The sequence below is a fragment of the Falco rusticolus genome, chromosome 7 (assembly GCF_015220075.1).
Source record: "Falco rusticolus isolate bFalRus1 chromosome 7, bFalRus1.pri, whole genome shotgun sequence".
NCBI classification, from domain to species: Eukaryota; Metazoa; Chordata; class Aves; order Falconiformes; family Falconidae; genus Falco; species Falco rusticolus.
The window spans coordinates 31,223,938-31,246,805 of NC_051193.1; the positions used below are offsets into that span (position 1 = coordinate 31,223,938).

At 43.3% G+C, this 22,868-nt stretch overlaps 1 protein-coding gene across 2 annotated transcripts in view; it reads right to left on the reverse strand.

The window, feature by feature from the left end:
• Nucleotides 1–22,868, reverse strand: part of SYT16 (synaptotagmin 16) — a 72,025-nt gene that overhangs the window by 11,252 nt on the left and 37,905 nt on the right. For both annotated transcript variants that reach the window (XM_037396076.1, XM_037396077.1), the window contains 3 exons: nt 9,005–9,240; nt 4,635–5,078; nt 3,367–3,556 (listed from right to left, as the gene is read on the reverse strand). In XM_037396076.1, the coding sequence (XP_037251973.1) occupies nt 3,367–3,556; nt 4,635–5,078; nt 9,005–9,240 (870 nt within the window). The remainder of the gene's footprint in view (nt 1–3,366; nt 3,557–4,634; nt 5,079–9,004; nt 9,241–22,868) is intronic.

A 22,868-nucleotide genomic window follows, 5' to 3' on the forward strand; every position in this document is an offset into this window, starting at 1 on the left:
ACGCTGCCTGTGAGATTTAAGTCTCTGTAAGCTGTCCAGATGTTTTCTAACCCAGTTATTACCCATGTAAGAACCCACGACTTTAATATTTACCTCACTCAGTTTAAAGGTTTACGCGAAGCAGATGATGTGCCCAGGAAAAACCGAGACATGCGCATTCTTCCTTTCCCTCTCCAGAAAACCATCTGGTTTAGCGTCTGCAGCCTTTAATGCCTAAAATCACCAATGTCCCAGTCCAGTTCCTTATTCTGCACACAGTGAAATCTCTGTGCAAGGATGCCAAGGAGGGAGCACGCACGCTGTAGGAGATGCTGAGCTCACCTGGGCAGGACTGCAGGTAGCAGAGAAGAGGGTCAAGGTGGGCAAAAAGCACAGCTGGAGACCTTGCTGTTGTGTAAGACTCTCCTGTCATTCCCCATAACCGCAGCTGTCAGCAGCAGGTGATGCTAAAGCCACTGGGCTGCAACAGGACCACATATGGGTACTGTATAGGTTCTGTGCATGCAGGGCCAGGAATGCAGATGGATTCTGCCCATTGACTTCTCTCCGTCTCACCACAAATGGCTGTCCTGAATAGCAGATTGGGCTTGGTATTTAAGTGCCCTGAAGTGCTATTATATCTGAAATCCCCATGATACTTTAAAGAAATAAATCACTCCCTCTGAGCTTCAAACAACAGAACTGCAGATAGGACATATTTGAGAAAACACAAGGGCTATTTGCTCACACTCCAGAAAGGGAGCTAGCAGTTTTAGTTTTCACCTAGTGAAAGACTTATCGAGCATCTCATTCAGCCACCAGCATGTTTCAGACAGTAACGATCGGACCTCACAGCACTCTTCTGCAGTGTCTGCAGGAGCTATCAGTGAAATGCTACTCCAGCACCTGAGACAAGTGCTGGTTTTCTTCCTTCTTTTCAACTTCTTTCAGTTTCTGCTTCACTGGGTTTTCCTTTTCTCACCACACTACTGGGAACTGTAGGTGCAGAACAACAATGCAGAATGCAGAAGCAACAATGTGACTGGGAATAAAAGGAGCAGATTGTGACAGGTTCAGAATTTGCCTGTAATCGTTTATGAATTCCCATGTTTCAACTAAAAACTGATCTAACATTGAGAGATACTGGTCTGACAGTGCTAAAATTGATCCAGATACAAAAAGGATGTGAAGAAACAGCTCAAGATCACCTGAATAGCAAAGATGGAAGAACTGCTGTGCAACAATTTCAGGACTATTAGCTTGGGTAGCTGACAGAAGACTTTGGCCACTTCATCAGACTGACTAAACTAGGTCTATCTGAAGCCCTGCAAACACAGAAATGGAAAAAATCAGGCAGAATTTAAAATGAAAGGTCCCTCAAGGAATGCTTCTTTGTCCCATATCCTGCTCCTGTTCTTATCAAACACACACAAAATACTTCTCAGGTTTAAAGATGCTTCCAACCAAGCTACTGCACTCCTGTGCGCTCACCAGCTAAAAAGCTGAATGGGACATTCAATCATTGCAGCTAAAATATCTCACGCTGAAAGTTCACCCGTGCACACATGGCTAACCTGCCAAACCCCATCCCACCAGAGGCCCAGGACAGACACAGCTCCCCAGCACTCACAGACAGAGTTAGAGGGTTGCTCAGCTTACTGCAACCCACAGAGCTATACAACATGCACCCAGAAGGACATTTGTTAGAAGGATACCAAAACCATCAGTAATTTGGTCATGATATTGCAGGTAGTAAGCAGGAAGGCAATTATTTGAGTTCTGTGCAGTGAAAACATTTCATTTATAGGAAAAAAGCGGGCATTACACATGCCTGACCCAGCCAGGTGCAAGACAACTTGTGCAGGGCCTGATTTAAGAACAGAAGTGTTGCATAATCCACATCTTCAGGCAGGTAAGAGAAAAAACTCCAATACAAGCAGATACATGAAAACAGGCCAGAAAAAACTGCAGCAATTAACTTGGACCTATATTGGCACTACTTCAATTTCATTTCTGAGAATAAAACTTCAGGATGTACCTATATCGCAGTATAAACACAGGTGAGCTTGCTTGCTAGTGCCTGTGGTAAGACTCTTGTCTTAGTCTACCTTTGCTTTAAATTACTAAAAAGGTCCCAGCTTGAAACCTTTTAATAAAACATATACATGCAAACAGGAACATATAACTCACATGGAGACCTATGTTGCCACAGCTAATACAAGACTAGCTAGGGCTACACAGACTGGGGCCATGTGTTTTACTGTTGCATAGACCTGCCCTTAATTCTCGAGGGACTGACTGATGACATGGATTATTTCTGTAATTTGTTCAAGTATAGTTTAGGGGAAACTTAAGTTTTCACCTCCATATGCTGAAATATTACATAAATATTTTGCTAGCTCTGGGCCAAAGAGCACAGCATTTTGCAAAAGCAATCTTAGCATTTTGCAAGCCACAGATACTATGTCAAACCCAGTGAAGGCAAGGAACTGTCAAAGGTTATTACCTCTGACAGGCAGAGAACCACATCACAAAAAGCAAACACAAACAACCAAAAAAATGTTATTTCACGTTGCCATTAGCTGCTGGTTTCAGACAGGAGGCGAAAGGACAACATGAGCTGAATACTGCACTGCCACTCAACCCCTGACCGAGGCACGCTGGCAGCAAAGCAGATACACCACACACTGTGGCTGCACGACCCCATCTATACCATGGACATTAGCACCACTATCCTTCTCAAGGGCTAACTACAGCTCAGACACCAACAAAACCCACTGTAAGGCAATTTCAATTTTTTTCCTTTAGGTACTGGGAAAAGGGAGCTCAACTGCTGTGACCCAGAAGAATAACTTTCAAATCTTCTTTCTGCAGCAGATTTTCTTGTGCAGCAGTGGAGAATTCACAGCAGCAGGATCCCCTAAAAGGGCCCAAAGCACCAGGTCACCTAGTGCTCAACAGCACAGCAAGGGGACTAAACAAAGTATAGCCCTGGGAAACACTTAATGGTGCTACGCAGGACCTCTCTAGATCACGTGGTAACATATAATCACTTGAAAAGCACTTCTTTCATTTTACGGATCTGCTAAGAATTACTCTGTGCTTTGGGTACAATAGCACTTTTTCCATAATCAAATGTTGTAAAGGTATATGCAATAAAAGAGACATGCAGGTGTTACTGTCCCATCGGCTGTGTCTTCATACGATTGCCTCCAATTACACTGTAAAATTTACCAGCACACGTATTTGAAATGATGCTTTTAATTTTCAATCAGATACTCTGCAAGGAAACCCAGCTCAAAAATGACATAATTGAATATCTTGAGGAAGAAAATAAAAAGCAAATTTTGACTCAATAGTGTTATTTAACAGCAGTGAAGTACTTACCAGGTGGCCTATTAATTGCGAGGTTTCGGAAATGACTGCCTTTGATCATCTCCACTGACAGCCGCCCCGTAGTGGCATTGTATGACAATCCCACAAGCAGCTCTGGCAACCCTCCATGCGACAGGGACTGTGTTGAAGAAGCGCTATCACTGTGAGAGATTGCTGACAGACTAAGCTGAGAGTCTGCACTCTGCAGGGAAAGAGCACTGAAAGTCTCATCAGGACATTCACCACCACCCTCCCTTAATTCAGATCTCGTAGCCTTGTTTAGTAAGATCTCTCTTAACAAATGACAATGACTAAGAATGAATTACAATGGGGCACCAGAAGAATCAGAGCATCACTTTTACAAGAACACATCTCTGAACTTTCTCTATAAAGATGAGGAACTCTGCGTAATGTGTTACCACCAGTGTAAATCAAAGACTCTGAGATAAGTACAGATACTACTACATCAAATGCACAGTACATCTCCTTGACAATGATTTGGATGGAAGATATTTTGCAGTTGGGGGGGGTGTGTGTGTGTGTGTGTGTGTCATGTACTCTGCATTTTCTTACTTTCTTTCCTTGCTACCATGATGCTCTCTCTACCCCCTCCTCACCCAGAGTATGATGTTTTATTCATTTTGTGTGCACAAGCTCTCACTGAGCTTTTTGTAGACAATGAATCTTGACAGAGCTCATCTACACAAATTGATTGGCATAGCCAGAGCTGTATACAACTGTGATGCGCATGGAAGATTATGAAAGCAGCACAGCCAGTTCCTCCTCACATGACCCACCTCTCCACTTCCATCTGTCATGAAAAGGAACATTACCAAGCATTTCTGGTAACATGGAAACTGCACTACACAGAGATCCACAAGCTCGTAGCTAGTGCCAAACGAGGTAGCTCTTACACTGGCAGTAGTACAGGTCCACCAACATAATGGTGCACGAGAACTACTGTCCCTGTTGAAATGAAGGCGTAATTAGCCTTGGTGGTCCCAGGCCCAACTTACTGTTTCTGCATGGCACAGCATTTCATGACTTGTGTAGACGTAGTACATCTACATGACTTTATGTAAGTTTGCTAGCTGAGCCACTGTTTATAAGGCATGGCTTTGTGTCAGGAAGACATGCCCCAGGCTTCCCCTAACTGGTAACTTTTTAAGTGACCACCAGTTGCATCCTAACAGCTCTGCATGAAAGATATGAGGTACAGCTGGTCCCCATTCACCAGATGAACAATTTTATGAACTCCATAGTTATTTCACCAAACTTACACTCAAGTTACTCCTTGGCTCCAAGACCAATGTCACCTTCACTTCCCCTTCCCGGCCGATGTTGCTCAGGTAAAACAACTGCTCTCCCATCATCTTCTCTCCAAACATCTTGTGTACTGCGTAGAGGCGGAAACGAACGGCATGGCTGCTTAACTCCTCTGGCTCCAGCTTACTGAAGGTAATTTTATCCTTGAACACGGGGATGGGTCCTCTCTGAACACTTGTCTTACCCCTCTGTTTCTTGCTAGGCATCAGGACTGTGTGCACTTGCCAGGTGTTCACACCACTGCGGTCTTTGTCCGGGATATCCCTGGCCTCCAGGACAGTAACTAGTAGCTTTTGACTTGAGGCTTTATAGTTGAAGATGACATCTAGGTCACCACATTTACAGATGGGCTCATGAGCACCGTGATGAGCTGGTGCACTGTTCACTTCATTATGTTCCTGTAAAGAGAAGGAAGGAGGAAAACCTGCATTGGAGTACAAAATTGCCTCTATGATCTCACCTCTATTTAAAAAAAAAAAATTGTTCTCCTCACTTGTGCTTGCAAGTGTAGGCAGTTGCTCTGCAAAATAAGGATCCCAGTGTTTCTTGAAAGGCCAACGATAGTTAATTGCCTCATTTTGTGTAAAATTCCCCATATAATCTACTAAACAACAGCACTTGCTGAAACATTTCCAACAAAAAGTATCATCAATATTTAAATGTTTTGCAGGAGACTGGTAATTTGGCAAAAATTTCATGTAGGAAAAACTAAACAAAGGCTTTTTTAAAATTTCATTCATGTCAGTTTTGAGGTATTAATAAAACATTTTGGTTTCATTTGGTTAAAAAGAACAATTTAACCTATTACTTTGAATATACACCAAATTTTTTTCAAAATGGACTTTTTTACTTTACTGAAATCAAACAATTCAGTCAAAACCTGCTAACTTTTTGGATATTTTGTTCTGCTGGAAGTTAAAAAACATTAAGCACTACGTTCAGTTTGATGGGAGGGGAAATCATGTCAGAATTTCTTGCAGAATGAAAATTGCATTTCCAAATACTACTCTATAATTCAATACTTTTCCTACAGCTAAAGCAATGATAATCAAGAAAAACAGTCTGATTAAATGCATATCGATTCTTTATTCTCTTTTTAAATCTCCCAAGAGCGGCATCGGTTCCTTCTGTTCAGTTTGGATACTAATACATTCAGAATAAAAATTCAAAATAAACAACCAAAACAGGGGCAGACCCATTCACACACAATCTTTTATGCACTTTTAAAACAAAAATCATCTTGATAAAACAAGATAAAACAACATGGAAGCTCACCTTACCTTTTGATGAGTGGGCGTGTGCATTTCTGTTCAAAAGTGCTTTTTTATCTTTAAGCTAGAATATGCTTCGTGTGATAAAGGGGTTGCTATAGTGATCAATGATTTGTATTTAAACATGAGTATACACTGTACTAGGGAAAGATTTTCAGTTAATAGCCAGAAGGTGAATTAAGGCCTGTCACTAGCAGTCTGAGTCACCCTCCTCCTCAAACATTTATCTTCTTTCGCATTTCAAGTAACACTTCTTTTCAACAGGAATCTTATTGTTTAGAGTATGGATGATGGGCCATGGGACTTCTAATGCAACTCCCTACACAAGTGTCTAGGGTGGTACGTGTCTCAAACAAGACTTCAGACAAATCTCAGAATATATATCTACTTTCTGTCAATCTACTTTTCAAGCGCTCATATTCAGCTGCCATGATGAGCAGAGCTCCAGCTTTTCATATTTTCATAAGTGTTTGAAATTCGTGCACGTGAATACAGAAGTCCATGCGTGCACATGAGTGATGGAGACCCACTGTCATACATCTTGCAGAAGGAATGTCAAAGGGAGAAAAATCACTGCTTGGACAGCACGCAAAATGACTTGGTTGGCCATAAAAATGCCTTTCTGTATGAACAGCAGGCTGCAAAGACAAAAAAGCAAGGCAGGCCAGGTTGCCTGGAGAGAACATGATGTTATGCAAATGCAAAGTGCTGCGGTGTAGCTGTCAAGTTATTCTTGTCTGGCTGATGAAATAATATTTAAGAAGGAATGGGATTGGGCTTGATTCATGTTTCCCTCCACATGTTCATCCCTCCCCACTTTCATCTGTGAATTTGCTGTTGAGAAGAAATCAAGGCACATTTAAGAACTACTGCTACAGTGTGGAGACAACTGTGCTTGTGGCTTAACTTTGCTTTCATTTACATGCCTGAGCTGGAGAAAAACTCCTGTGCATCATCACAAACCCACAAGTATGAAGATCCAAGAGGCACTTTCCTGCCCCAACGGGGCTGAATATCTCATCTTCTGGCAGCGTGTAGGGGCAACTGAAGGTCAGCTATCTGGTTTTTGACCGAAGAGCTAGAGACGATCTGGATTTCAGGAGATCTCAAATTGTGCCATTATAGCTGTGGCCACATCCACTGCAGAGAAAACTGCATGAACCAGAGGCAGAGAGGGAAAGAGAAATGCCAAACTCCATGGCAATGACCTTTCTGTGGGCAACCAAACTTTCGAGACGTCATGGGCTGGCCCTTTCAGAGAGCACTGTGCTATCTGGGACTCACCCTTGAACAGGTTTTCAGCACACAAAGCTTACGGACGCTCAGTTTTCTTTCTGTTGAAGTCGTTGACAGAACTCCCCTCAGCTTGGGCTATGAGTCTATTGTGAATATACTGGTTATACAGCCACTTAAACCAGAATCCAAGGAAAGTGCAGGTTTTGGGTATTTCTTCTGAATTTCTTTCTTTCCCTCTTTCCAGCACAGTTGTTGAGAGGTCAAGCCAACCACAGCAATTGATTCTGTATGTCTAACCCGGTCATTCAGGACAGCCAATATCCTCTTTACTAGGTAAAATAAGTCCATTTCTGCCAGAGAAACCTGAAAGAGCAGCTAATTATGGACATGGCTTGAAACGGTACTTGTGGTTCCACTGCAGGGGCATAAAATTACCATTTTTGTCTCTAAAGAGAGGTCCTCTGAGTAAAGCATAATAGCGCTTGGACATTTCTGGCATGTCAGAACATTTAGTTCCTGCAATAAAAAGTCTTTCATTAATCCACATAATACCTTTGGATGAGAAGCTGCTTGTAGCAGATAAACGGGGACTTGGGCATATCTACCCCCTAATGCTATAACCATTCTTTGCATTTTTAAAAATGTACGTATCAGGAGCAGAACAAGAGATGTATTCCAAAGAAATACACGAGGACACTGGAGACATTGTGGCACATGTGAAGCACAGCAATGTACCGCAGATGTGGAAAGGAGAAATGAGCCTCGTGGGCAGACAAGCAGCCTGTGTCAGAGGCACACAGCAAAGAGAGGGCAGGACTGCCGCTGCGTGGAGTTCCCATGTCTTGTGTAATATTTTGTGGGGCTGGATTGTGCAGCAAACCAAAATGCTGTTCAAAACACCCCTTAGGGCTGGAGCAGATGCCCTGAGGAGATGCTTTCCATCTCTTTAACTGGCTGCAGGCAGCGTGCTCTGAGGAAAAGAACTTTTCCCTCAAAGCCTTGTTGCTCAGTGTGATGGAGGTATTAATTTCCACAGCTGAAGAACAGTCTCTTAATTCAGGCAGAAGATGTGCTGTTCTTTCAATACATCTGATGCAGGCTGATATTTTTTCAGAAATTTAATCTTGTGGTAAAATAGTAACGAAAACCAACACATTACGGACAGAGATTACGAGAGAAAAGGGGGATGCTAAGTCATCAGGTGTTTACAATACCTTAAAATCTGTAAAGTTTTCTTGAGGTTTCAAAATAAAGGTGCAGAGCCAAGGGAAAGCAGAGGAGCTCCAACCCCAGGCAGTCTCCTTCCCTGGAAGGGTGCCTGGTACCAGTGCGGACTAGACTGATGGTCACTTGGCCAAGTCACGGGCCACCCCCACCAGCTGCCTCCAGCTTTCCAGATGCTTCCCATTGTCTAAGCCATAGAAACCACATGGAAAAAGAGGCACAGTTTGGACTCAGTGACCACACACCATGTCCCCAGACGCCCTGCACATACAGCCAGCAACAAAGCTCTGGGCCACCACAGAGGGCACTTAAATGCTTTCAGGCAGCTAATGGCTCCAATTTCAGTTCAGAGATTGCAGTCAGAAATCACCCAATAAAACAGCTTCTCTGAATGTTAGTAGCAAGAGGTAAAATACCAGAAAAAGGGGAAACACATAGAGAGGGGTGTATGTTCGCGCACACACACACACAGGAGTACCATTATCTTGTGCTGTGCTGATCAATTTTTCACTTCATTTCTCCTCTAACATTTTTTGGCCCCCAACGTCCTTCGAAAGCTTACACTGTGTGTAATGGATGACAATTCGCCATACCTCAGGGCTCCAAGGCGATGAGCTGTCAGTAGCATCATTGACTTCAAATCCCTGGTTGGTGAATGCTGCCTCCATTTCCAAACGTCCTTCCACGCCTTGCTGGCTAACACCATCACCAACGCTGGACTCCAGCCTAGTGCCCCCGCTCTCAGTTGTTCTTGAATCAACAGATACGTGGTCATCTTCACGATAGGATAGGTTGTCTTGGTAGCTCAGTTGGCTTAGTCCATCCAGATCTAACAATTTTCAGCAAGAAAATAATTTCAGAGGGATTAGAATAACTTCCTGATCCTCTGTCTCCACAAATGTGCCTTTCTCTTCTCTTCTTTCTTTTCCCCCCACCCCCCATCTCCAGTATATATGCAAGAGACAGTTTCTACCTCTGAGTACCGAAGCACTGAACTTACAAGTCCCGTATAAATCAGCATTTGATAGAGCGGACACGGCTGTTTCTTACCCCACTCTGACCTGAGAAACTGGCTGCCTTTACTTGAAGAAGTTAAGTACCAAACACAATTACCAACGGAGTGTTTGGGATATTCAAGTGCCTTGGGGCTGTTTTGCAACCCCAAAGCAATTGCTTCCATGAAAGCACAGGTCAGACAAATTACAGAAAAGCACAGCGTAGGTCTGATGAACAGGTATCAGCAATTTCCTTCTGTGCAGGGGGAGGAGGAAGAGGAGGACAGGAGTTAGCGTTATCCTCAAGAGGATGGTGCTGGTGAGGAAAGGAGTTTCACAGAGATAACAGAGTTACCACCACAGCCCTATCACCCATCCCTGAGAGCCTGGGTGTGCATAACCAGACCCACAAGCCAACTAGGAATCTCCAAATCCCATGTCTGGGCTAAATTATCCCAAGGGCAACCGAGGGGAGATGTGTTCCCTAATTTCCTGCCTGCTTTTATTAGTTTTAATTCATCTGATCCTACACACTTACTTCATGGGCTAAAGTAAGGTTCATTAATGAGAATAAAATTATCTTCTCTGGCTCAGACCACAGATTCTTTCTCTGCACCACTGAGGTCTCTACTTTGAACACATGGCACTTTACTTGAAGGCATCAGTGAGAGCTCCCTGGATGGAACAACACAGACAATTACATGTGCAGGGACACAGATGAAAATAACATCATGACTCAGCCTTGAATGTGCTCTGCAAGAACTTTCAGAAGAAAATGAGGGGCCTTTCTCCTCCTAATGCACCTGGATGCCAGGCCTTGCTTTAGAAACACAGAGTGCTAGATTCTGCTTCCATCTCTTTCAAAAAAGCAAGAAGCAGTTACAGTGAAAGAAAACAAGTTGTGCTTCCAGACAGCTGATGACAGTAATGAAAACAGAATTACCTCCTTTGCAAACACAGCTATTTGGCACTTAAAGGTTTCACAGAATGGCTGAGGTTGGAAGGGACCTCTGAAGGTCATCCTGCCCACACACACTGCCCAAGCAAGGCCCCCTGCTTGTTTGGTCCCAAGTAGGTGATTACTATAGAACCATCATTTTTTTCAATTTTGTTCTCCAACTCAAACCTTTAAAAAATGTTAATTACTCTGTTTAATGGAAAACAATTTGTTTGCTTTGGTTTAAATGAACCAATGTTTTCATTCCCCACCTGATACATGAGAGAAGGAACCAATTGACATGAAGAAGGCAGAGGTACCCAACAATGTTTTTTGATTCAGTTTCCAGTGGCAATTGCTCGTCCCACATCTCTTGAGTCCCTGAATCTCAAGGCAGATACTGGAGGAACAAAGTCCCACACACTGCAGGAGAAGATCAGGTTTGAGACCCTCCAAGGGACCCGAACACACACAAGTCCGTAGGGCCTGATGAGATGCATCCCAAGGTCCTGAGGGAACTGGCTGATGTAGTTGCTAAGCCATTCTCCATCACACCTGAAAAGTCACGGCAGCCAGGCAAAGCTCCCAGTGACTGGAAAAAGAGGAACTTCACACCCACTCTTTAAAAGGGCAAAAATGAGGACCCTGGGTACTACCAATCAGTCAGACTCACCTCTGTGCCCAGTAAGATCATGGAACAGATCTTTCTGGAGGATACACCAAGGCGTATGGATGACAGGAAGGTGATTAGACACAGTCAATATGGCTTCACAAAGGGCAAACCCTGTCTGACTAATCTGGTGGCTGCCTGCGAGGCAGGAACCGCATTGGTGGATAAGGGAAGAGCAACAGATGTCATCTCACTTGACTTCTGTAAGCCTCTGACATGGCCCCACACAACATTCTTGTCTCTAAATTGGAGTGATATGAATTTGATGGATGGACTATATCTGATGGATGACTTGGCTGCAAGGCCTCATACAAAGGGTTGCACTCAATGGCTGAATGTCCGAATGGAGATCAGTAACAAGCAGTGTCCCTCAGGGGTCCGTACTGAGACTGGTACTGTTCAATATCCTTATTAACGACATAGACACTGGGAGTGAGTGTACCCTCAGCAAGCCTGCAGATGACATCAAGCTGAGTGGTGGAGTTGACACACTTGAGGGAAGGGATGCCATCCAGAGGGACTCTAACAGGCTCGAGAAGCGGGCTAACGTGTACCTCATGAAGTTCAACAAGGGCAAGTGCAAGGCCCTGCACTAGGTGAGGGCAATCCCTAATCTATCAGTACAAACTGGGGGATAAACTGTTTGAGAGCAGCCCTGCAGAAAAGGACTTGGGGATGCTGGTGGATGAAAAATTGGACAGGAGCCAGTAATTATGTGCTCACAGCCCAGAAGGCCAACCGTATCCTGGGCCGTGTAAAAAGAAGCATGGCCAGCAGGTCAAGGGAGGTGATTCTGCCCTTCTACTCTGCTCTGACGAGACCCCACCTGGAGTACTGCAGCCAGCTCTGGGGGACCCCAGCACAAGAAAGACATGGACATGTTAGAGCATGTTCAAAGGAGGGCCACAAAAACTGTCAGAGGGCTGAAACCCCTTTTCTATGAAGAGAGACTGAGAGAATTTGGGTTGTTCAGCCTGGTGAAGATGTGTGGGCGAGATCTTATTGCCGCTTTTCAATGCTTAAAAGGGGGCATATAAGATGGAGAGAGACTTTTTACCAGGGCCTACAGTGATAGGACAAGGGGCAATCTTTAAAGAGGGCAGATTTAGATTGGATATAAAGAAGAAATTCTTTACTGTGAGGGTCATGAGACACTGGAACAGGTTGTCCAGAGAAACTGAAGATGCCCCATCATTGGAACTGTTCAAAGTCAGGCTGGGTGGGGCTTTGAGCAACCTAATCACAGTGGAGGGTTTGGACTAGATTTTTAAAAGTCCTTTCCAACCCAAGCCATTCTATGGTTCTCTATATATCCCTCTGTCTAGAACAAAAAGCTCAAATCTTTCCAAGTAGAAGAAATTCTGTGTTTGATCTTAGCAGCAAACATGCTGTTTCTGATTCACAGCCACTCAACCAACAAAAGAAACCAAAATCCAGCAAGGGTAACAGGGATTATACTCAGGAAACAGTTCCTGGAGGGGTGCAGAAGTCCCTGTCTCTCTCCTTGGCTGCTCTTTCAATTTAACAGCTCAGAGATTAGGAGAATAACTTTACCCCCTTTCTTCAACTATGAATGGTCTCACATTCACACCCCCCCTCCCCCCCGTAAAATACTTCAAGCACCAGCACTTCAACAGAGAAGTCTAAGAGCACCTCACAGCTCTGTAATTATGGTCCTATTCTGAGGTATGGGAGATGGCCCTTCAGGAGGAAAGAGGAATCCAAACTCAGATCTCTCAAATTCCAGGTGAGAGCTCTTCTGACTCACTTCTGGAAATGCAAATCCCACCTCTCCTCCTCCTCATCCTCCCATCTGGCAGACCTAGGTCCTGAAACGAAGAGCCCTCATTGTCTCACCTTCGCCCTGAGCTGAAAACTCTTGAGTAAGGGTAGAAAGTAATTTGATTTTTTACCATTACTCCCAGTCTTCTCTACAAAGTCAAAAACCAGAAAGAAATAAACATAAGAACATAAGAAATAAAATAACAGAAATTCCACAAATTTAGTGAGAACAGGATGGATACAGTCGCTCCTTAAGGCATTTAATTAGCAAGCCAATGTCTAATACACATTTTAAACAGTGGGTCATCCATCAAAGCACACACCACACAGCAGGCTTTCAGAATAAAATGCTACTGTAGTAAGAAATTATCCTCACACAATTGTCTTGTGGTTTTGACTCCTGCTGGGATAATATCTAGATCAATAATAGAGGAATTTTCAAAAACTACATTAAAGCCATAAAAGGCTATTCATAACAGGAGAACTCCAGAAATGTATTAATAGAGCAAGCCATCTCCCTAAGACTCAGGCACAAAATGAATGTGTTAGGAGAGCAAGTGTAGTATTCAGGGAAAGGAAGGGAAAGGAAAAGGTGATTCACTAAAACCATTCAGTGAAACAGTCTGGCTTTTTCTTTAAAGTAGTTTGGTAAGAGATAATCATTTATAAATACCAGTATTAGAAGATCATTACAGGTAATAGCCCAGCTATACAGACTAGAACAACTACACCTCTCCAACTACATCTATTGTAACATTATAGTCACCAAAAAAATGGTGAAAACAGAAGTTGTTCATGTAAAGGGAAAGGTCAGAACAGTAAAACGCCTGTAATTTACCTGAGAGATCTTTAAGGAAGAAAATGTCAACTGTCTTATGAATACCTGACATGAATAAACAGCACAGCATCAGGGATACACACTGAGACAGCATTATCCAACTATCTGAACTTTAATTAGCCAGGAATCCCTGCAGAGAAATAGCAGTTCTAAAATTAAGGGCAGATAGTATTGTACACTAAAAGAGCGTGAGGGTTTTGGTTTTGGTTTTTGGGTTTTTTTTTCAGTTCTGTCCCCCAACCTTTCACTGTTGTGTCACATGTATCCACAAGCCAGGAAGGAGGCAAGGGAAATACTGAGGAACAGAAATCACCAATAGATCTGGATAATCTATATTCAAAGTTGGAGAACTGACCATGAAGAAACCGTGAGTTTTGTCAGACAGAAGGATGAGCATCACCTCCAAACAGAACTCTAACAGGCACTCGGCTACGGAATCATCTCTCCAAGGATACAGGGAAAGCTCAACACATAGCACATCCAACACTGAAAATCAGGCTGGAAAGGACTGTGAAGACTCCCCTTACACTGGCAGGTAAACGACCTTGGTTAAGTATCTATCTTCTTTTTCAATGATACACAATCAGTTCTACGAAGTATTACAATGTGCCAAAGAGATGACCTGAGAAGCCTCATCACTTCCTAAAACACACTGTCAGAGTTCAAAGATGAGGCCTAGTAGATCTTGCTAAATTAACATCACATCATTCACTGACCAGCAAGAAACACTGAGATGAAGAGTTTAATGTGTACCTGTTACCTGTGGTGACCATGGCAATGGATGCTCTGTGGACTGCAACGGGTCACCAGGCTTTTACAAGAAAAAGCATGTCTTTTGGTGATTTTTCCAAAACGAAAGAAATTTGATCCCTTCTTCTAGACTGTACACTAACACATGCTGAAAGTTAAGAACCTCTTTAAACATGGTCCGGAGAAGGAAAGGATTTTGGTATGGATCTAGGTACCTTTTGGACTTGAAATCCTCCTAGCTACTAGCAGTGATTTTCAAACTCCTCTTCCTGAAATACAGTAACAGCAGCAGAAATACAAGTTAGTGGGACTGAGGCATATTTCTCCTCATACAGCAGTAATCCTCTTGCCTGGCCCTTGCTATAGTCCCAGTTTCAAATCACCCTGCAGTAGCCTGGCACCACGTGCTCCCTCGTACTGAACCAAACCAGATGCAGGGACACTAAGCACTGCTCCTGCCACCAGTTATTTTGAGATTAGCCATCAAAAACTGCTACAAAACTTCCTAGAAGATCCTCAAAGGAGCAGAATCATTATCTAATTGCAATAAATCTAAACAAAAATGGTTTGTAAATTTTAGGGGTTAAAAAGAAAGAGGATCTTAAATTTCAAGTGACATTATGCAATCAGGCCAAGATTGTTTAATTTACCACATGCTGGGTAATAGCCTGAGAAGACTCCATGTTTCCAGAACTAAAATAGGCTCTTTATTAACAGGGTGATTTGCAGAGAGGCTGTGGGCAGAGCTGGCATTCAAGCCATGCAGCTCCCCAGAGCATCCTCCAAACACTTCCTTCCTGCGGTGTGGCTCCTCTTTCCAAGCCCTATTCAGGTTACTATGAAGATTTTTAACAGGTGAAAAGTTAAAGCTAAATGAGTCCAAAGTGCAGATTGTCATAGCAGTGACAACAGAAACAGAGGGTCAAGGAAAATCTCACGTAAGAAAATGATGTGAGAAGACTTTGCCGTATGTCAAGGCTGAGTGGGAGAGAAGCTATTCAGGGCTCTCTGGGATGCTCAGTTTCTCTGTGTGGCTAAGTTTGCTACAGACTTCTGATTCTGTAAGAAAACTACCAGCCGTATGAGTAAAAGGTCCGCTAAGAGAACACAAGGAGAAGAGAAGTCTCGGGCAGAGACTAAAGAAGGTCTGAGAGTGCCATGATCCCGATCTGGGCTCAGCACTTCCAAAGATCCTTCATCCCTCCCACCCAGCTGAAACAGGGTTTGATACACCCTCGGGGCACAGTGATGGCTTTACACCCCCAAACCTTTCCGTGATCACTGCAGCACCTAGGGGCCAAAATGGACTCTCATGCACATGGAGTTCTCTGACCAGCAGGGTGTGGGGTTATGTAGGATTTACCCCAACTGCTCAGCTCTTCTCCCAAATAAACACCTTTTATCAGGAGCCATGTGTGTGTGCAACTATTGCCGTACACCCAGTAAAAGCAGCTCTACATGCCTCAGAACCCCCCTCTGGGTTTGAAGGAGGCCTGACATACCCAAAAATTAGTTTATAGGCATTTACTCATAACGAAAGGTCTAATCTTGAGCTTAGTGAGGAACAGGGCTGAGAACCAAACGTCTTAGAGAAAGCAGGTTTTGACATGTGGTTTCATCTAGTTTCTGAACAGCTATTTAAGCAATACCTCTGAAAAGTAAGAGCAACTCTGCACCGTGTTGTGCCAGAAGAGTTCAATGGAGAGCCATATCTTGAAATGATCACTCTAATCAGAGGGCACGTTAAAATCAAGCAATTGTATTTCAAAATTAAAACATTCTATGGAACTAAAAATAAGGGGCACTTTCATGGCTCTAATGAACTTTTTCAGATTTTAGAATGTGTTCGGGCCAATTTTCTAAGTAGCTACATTTTCAAATGCATTGCATCTCTGTTTGTATAAAAGAGTCATTACATTAGTCCACAGAAGATCACAGAATTCTTCCCTTCTGTGCCATAAATGTTTAGTTTCTGTCATTGCCTGACATTTGGCGTATGTGCTGGCAAACGATATAGCATAATTCATTTGCTGTTCACCTTGTGTTTGCAAAGCTGTTACAAAAGAAGACATTCAACTTCTGCTAAAAGGCTTGCTAAAGAAATTACTTACATGGCACAGATCAAAAATAATTAGAAAAAAGTCCTGCAGTCTTTACTCTGGCAAAACTGGCAATTAAACCCACGAAAATCCCTGTGGATTATGAGCCAGAATTCAAGAGCCATATATAGTTAATGAGCTGCAGGTAACCAATACAGAAACCAAGTTTAGTAAGACAGAAAGCAAGATTCAGGACTTGCTCTCCACAACAAAAGAACCTTTCCCTGTTGAAGCTACAGATCTTAGACTCCAACTTCTTTCATCTTACTCCACGCAAACAGTATCGTGGCATCCGGGTACCTCTGTACTGTCCCCCTCATGGCTGGAGAGCAAAGGGCTGTATCTGGGTCTATGTTCCACACATGCTGGTGTTGCTTTTTCAGATACTTCCGATTGAAAACTTTGTGACCACAACAGAGATCTCAAACTGCTTAATCACCTCACTGTCGCTGCCTGAAGAGACTGTCTGTCCTTCATCCGCCCAGAAACTGTTTACTAGGAGAAAAACACAACTTGGGCTTTAGACAGCCTGCTGCCCTTGGCCAAGAAGCCACATGACACAGCATGCTTCTAGCAATCTGATGGACCTTCTGGCGAGAAAAAGGGGACCAAGAGTCTAGGGAGGACTGGGGAACAAACTCAAGAATTATCTGCTTCTTCAAACCTCTGGGAAGCTTGTGAATGTCATATTCTATCAGCAACACTTACATACCACTAGACTTCGCCCAGCTCTGCACATTACCCTTTTTTTAAAGAAAATGAAGATATTTAACAGAGCAGAACACAAAGGAAGACACAAAACACATAGAGAACCACTTGTAAAATCATTAGCATGTGCAAAACCAAAGTAGTAAGCAAAGGGACTGAAAAGTTTTTCATGCTTCCATTCCCCTGCAGCTCCTGCTAAGGTGGAGAGGGAACTTCTTTTGTGCAGAAAAAGCAACTCAGATGTAACCTGCTCTGGGTAATACCATGAACACATAAATGTGGCACGTGGCTAACAGGCACTGCTGACTCCATCTGCCAGTAGCAGAGAAACTCGGGAGACCAATGCAAATTGTAACCTTTAAAAGTGAAGATAGGCATTTGAGCACGTTCCTGTGAGTGCCCTTCCCCTCCTGCTACCAACACATGCTTCGAATATGAGATGACTGCACCCTCATTAGTGTGAAAATATCCGCCAGATGGGGAAAGGAGGGTTCAATACATACTATATATACTTGGCCTTGCTTTGTCAGGATGAAAACGCAGAGGCATTTTGCTGATCTCCCTGCCATCAGCACCAACGAAGCACAACAGCAGGATGTTTTGACCCACCTGCGTGCACAGAGAAGGGAGCAGTGGGCAGGACAGGCAGGCAGTGTGTACGTGCACGTTTGTGTACACACGTGTGAACAAGCCGGCTGTCAAGTGTGGTCGGTCTGCTGCTTGTTCTTGAGCATGAAGTATACGATATGGTTGCCAAGACTCACTTTGATAATCACCACGGCAAACCCGAGCAGCTGAACAAATGGGTATCGCAGGCAAACGGGTGGAGGGCAGCTTGCTCAGTGACACTGCCTGGTTTGGGAGGGAAAGCACCTTTTTCCACCTCAAATCTCATGCCAACCACACAGCTGCAAGTAGGGAAACTGGATCCTGCTTTTATACACTGTGTTAGGTCTATTAAAAATCTGCAGTATAAACGTAACGACAACTGCTGTCACTGCTCCATAAATTTACCTGCTGCTGCACAGAAGACAGCACTCAAATCCTCAGGCAGAGAGGGCAGAGCAAGGAAGCTAGCAGGGCCAAAGCAAACTGCTCCCACCAGCAGCCCAGCAGAAGCTGGCTTCTTCCACACTGACATGCCGCTAGAGTTGACCCTCTGGTCTGATTTGCCACAGTTTGACAAAAAGCCTGCTGTTCCTTCTAGAAAACTGCTCTCAATTGGGAGGAAAAAGTTAGGTGTTCCTATTCTGATAAAAATGAAAATAGTTGTAGATATTAGCTTGTAAATTGTCACTGGCCATGTCTCACTAAAAATATTTTTATGTAAGCCATTAAACCCAAGTTTCTTTGAAATTTTTTAAAATAAAAACTATTTCAAGCTGTAACAATCCTATGGCCTAAATGTGCCTTGTTCTATTCAAATAATCAAAGTACGTAAAACTAAACATTCCTTTTCAGTCAACTGCTGCATGAGCCTGCAGCTCCTGCAACCTGTACAAATTTAATTTAAATGTTCGGCAAATGTGGATAAGTTCTATTTATACGTGTAAATCTTTTGGATTTTTAGGATAAATAAAAATTACTCTGGTTTAAACAGTAGTCCACTTTTCACTCGAACAGCTTGCCAAAAATCCTGAGTAAAATATCATCTTCAGTAATAAAGCCACATCTTCTAAACCACTGTAACATTAACCCATGGGCACAAAGCTGTATACTTAAATAAATGTGCATTAATGCAGTGTACAATTCTGGGTGTCACGAGACATTTTGTAAAGGATATGTGGATGCAGCACTCCTGGACCACTTACACCAGGGAGTGTAAGGGCACTCCCTGGGTGACCTGCATGCAACTCCCTGCAAAACAGAGCAGAGCCCTTTTTCTAAGGCAGAAGGGAAACGGTGAAGGGGTGGAGGGGAGGACTTTGGCCCAGTTTGATATATTATTGGCCACGTGACTTTGACTTCAAACTCTACCAATCCCCAAAGCATGACTGCATCACTTATTATGACACTGGATGCTATTTCTTACTAGCATTTGGAAGCATACAGACTAATTAAACAGTGGCACTGGGGAATCTGTAGCAAACGCTTGATATGTCTGCTGCTGCTTCTCTGCCTGAGCAGCAGACAGCTCCGTGTCAACTTAATATCTCTGTATTAATAAAACTAACTTTACTCAGGGGAGAGAAAAATGTTCACCATTCAAATATACAAGTGTCCTGATTAGGAAAGGACAAGGGGGAAACATTTTCTGTATCACCATGGAAACTTAAATAAAGGACCCATAATTACAATCTAAATTCTGGAATGATAATGAATACATCTTGAGATCTGCAGATGTTGCATAGCATATACATATTTCTAGCAGCTTCAACTCAATTACTTCTATGCAGCATCTGTTTTACAAATCAGCTTCCCACCACTCATAAAGAGGCATGATGCAGGATTTTTTTTTTTTAATTTTTTTCCCCAGAGGAGACAGTGGGGGAGGAAGGAGGGTAACCTCTTTTTCTGGCAAGGTATTTCAAACTACCACTATTTATTCAGAAATTTCAAACACCCAATCAGTTACAAAGTTAGCTTACAGGCATCCAAATACACTAAGCTAAAATGCATGAAATAAATAATTCAAGAATTCTCTGCAGTGTTACTGAGTATAAGAATAACTTATCACTTGCTCAAAGCCTATCCAAGAAAAAAAAAAAGCAACAACAGAATAAAATAGGTAGTGTAGGTGTAAAATATAGATGTACTGTATGCATCCTGTCTGCCTGCATGTTAAAAAACCCAACAACAAACAACAATCATTCTGGCCAAACAATGAAAAGTTTGAGAATGTAAAATGTCTGCTTTCCTATATATTTAATGCTGCCCTTGTCTGTCCACTTTCTTCTTAAAGATTTTGATTCTGCTTTACAGAAGTCAGTGAGAGTTTCAGTGGGAGCATCCCCAAGCCCTGAAGGAAGCAGAAGTACTACATAAAAAAAAATTTATTTGATCATACAACCAAAGACAATATCAGTGCATCTATGCATAATGCATACACTCGCAGGACCCCAGGAGCGCTCTGTGCCACGTTCCTTGCTATTACAGAAGCAGTCACACAGGCCTGGCATTAAAATTTTCATGATCACGATGACATAGAGAAAGAGTGATCTGCAACAGCTCCTAACTCAGCAAAACCCTGAATTGCACACAGAAAGGAAAGGTTGCTGCAAACAAGGGATTTGTTAAACCTTCTTGGAAAAGAGAAGGAACGTTTTGTAAAGGGAACATGCAGCAACACACGAGGAGTCGCTACTACCAATTCCTGTGCAACTACAGCTCTGATTTGCACTGTCTTTGTCTTGCTCTTGCTGTCAACCATTTGACCTGGGAGTTCAAAAAGAAGTACAGAGTAACACAACTACCGGATTTATGGGCTTGACTAAGGAGGAGAGCATCTCATAGCTTCATTTATGTGCAAAACGATCTGGGGATACAACCTGATCACAAAAGAGTCTTCTGTTATAAAACAGAAACATAATCCACAACATCCACCTAGACCTCAAATGAATTTAAAACTGATGGAGAATGTGCTGTGATACAGTAAATCCATGCTTCTACACATGCCATTATGGATGAAGAGGTTGTGCATGGTGACAGTGCACCACTGACTAACACTGACTGCTCATTTGTTAACGAACAGAAGGCAGCCTTCAGCTGGGCTTTCTCCTCACACCCAGACCTATGTCGTTTTGTCCCCTTCTGGTAGGTATACTGACCCAGGAGCCATTGGGTGCCCAGTTAAAGGTAAGGTCCCCACGTCTTTTCTGAGTGTCAAGTGACAGTGTCCTGCTTTCACAACACATCGATCTCTACCTCTACATCTGTCCTCACCCCATGACCAAACCCACACAGAAGCTCTCGGAGGTGAACACATTTGGCTGTTTGTAATGCAGGCAGAAAGAATCACAACTCGGCAGCTTTCATACCAGGCGACATTTCCAACAAAAAGAAAAAAAAAAAGCAAACAAAAAAAACCACAACCAGAGTAATCAGAAACAAAACATTATTTGGCTCTGACCATCAAGCACCTCTATAGCTGCACAATACAGCAGTCAGAGCAATAAACTCCAATCCTGCACACTGCTGTGCAAAGAAATAGAGAACTGCCCACAGAAAACAGCATGAAAATCAACATATTTTCCTGTTGCTTTTTTCCTACTCCCAAATTTGGATTTTAAAAATAGGAACATGAGATTCAGCTTCAGACTGACTCTCACGTTGCTGCCTAAGGTTCTTCCACAGCTAAAGGAAATGGCAGCCAAGAAGCAGAAGCACAATCATCCCTGATTTTCCCAATCACCTACTTTACATTTTACGTGTGGAGTAAGCATGAGTCAGGCTTCATTTATGCTACTGGGTTTTATTAGCACAGGCCCAGGATTTGCAGAGAAGAAGAAGAAAAAAAAAAAAAAAAAGAGAGATTACACACTGTAGGAGACACTGCTAAGCCAGGAAAGCCCCTGGTGTGGATGCAGTTACATCCATGAGTCAGCCTACACCCCTCTGCCAGCCCCAGTTAGGTTGTTTGAAGAAAACACGCAGCTGCAGAGGCAGAAAAGCAGCTTCTGTCAGCAGATGCTGCACCTACGCTGGGGACACTGCAGGGCGCAGGTGTAGCTGTGTACGCTCTGGGCTGTCGGGCTGTAAATGCTCATGGACTCGGAAACTAAATAAACTGCTGGATCCCAACAGTCGACAAGTTAGAAAACACCGTCCTGTCCTTCTAACAAAAAAAATAACTTTCACTTTATAAGCGTTATTTTTGTGACAGTTTTCCTGGTAGCTTTTGTACCACAATGGGTTGGTTTTCTCCAGGTTCCCCATCAGTCACCTCTCCTACTTGTTTGCTTGGCTTGGATATGCACTTCTCCTTCCAATGCAAGGAGGTCACGTTGTAAACTCTCTCCACTACATTTAAGGAAATTCATCGGAATTGGCACGAAAATGGCACCCAGCAGAAATCAAACTGGCCAAGGAAATGCTCAGGAAAGCCAGAACACTGACTCTTGTTTCTCTTGAAACTGGTTTCACCACACCACGCTCACAACCTGCAAGACCCAGCATACGCACACCAATTACGTACCATTCACAGCACCCAAGGCTGTAACCATTCACTTCACACCCACAAGTCTTTGTTTGCTGATTAACAGGGTGGAAATCAACTCCCTCGGAAAGATGTGTGTTTGAGGTGGCTACGCATAACAACTGCATTGCAACAAGGCAGATATTTATTTTCCCACTGATTTTTCTAATTGAAACTTTCTGTTTGCTACCAGAGGGCTGATTCACCACAGCCCCCCCCCCCTTACCTCCGCTGTAACACCACCGTTTCCATGGCACTCCTGGGAAAAATCACAGACTCCAGCAACAGCAGTGGGTGAGGATGTGGTACAACAAGACTCATATGTGTTCAGGACCAAAGCTGTCACCCAAAAGGGACAATCCTGTCCCAGTTCTCTTCCCCTTGATTCAGTTTTAGCCATCATGTGACCTACTTACCTGATTCAAAAGGAACAGGGAAGCAGCCGGTAACTCTCAGCTGAAGCAACAGGCTGGCCCAGGTAACCCACAGTGGCATGCTCATGAGGCCAGGTATGGAAAGTTGCACAACTACGTGGTCGGGGAAG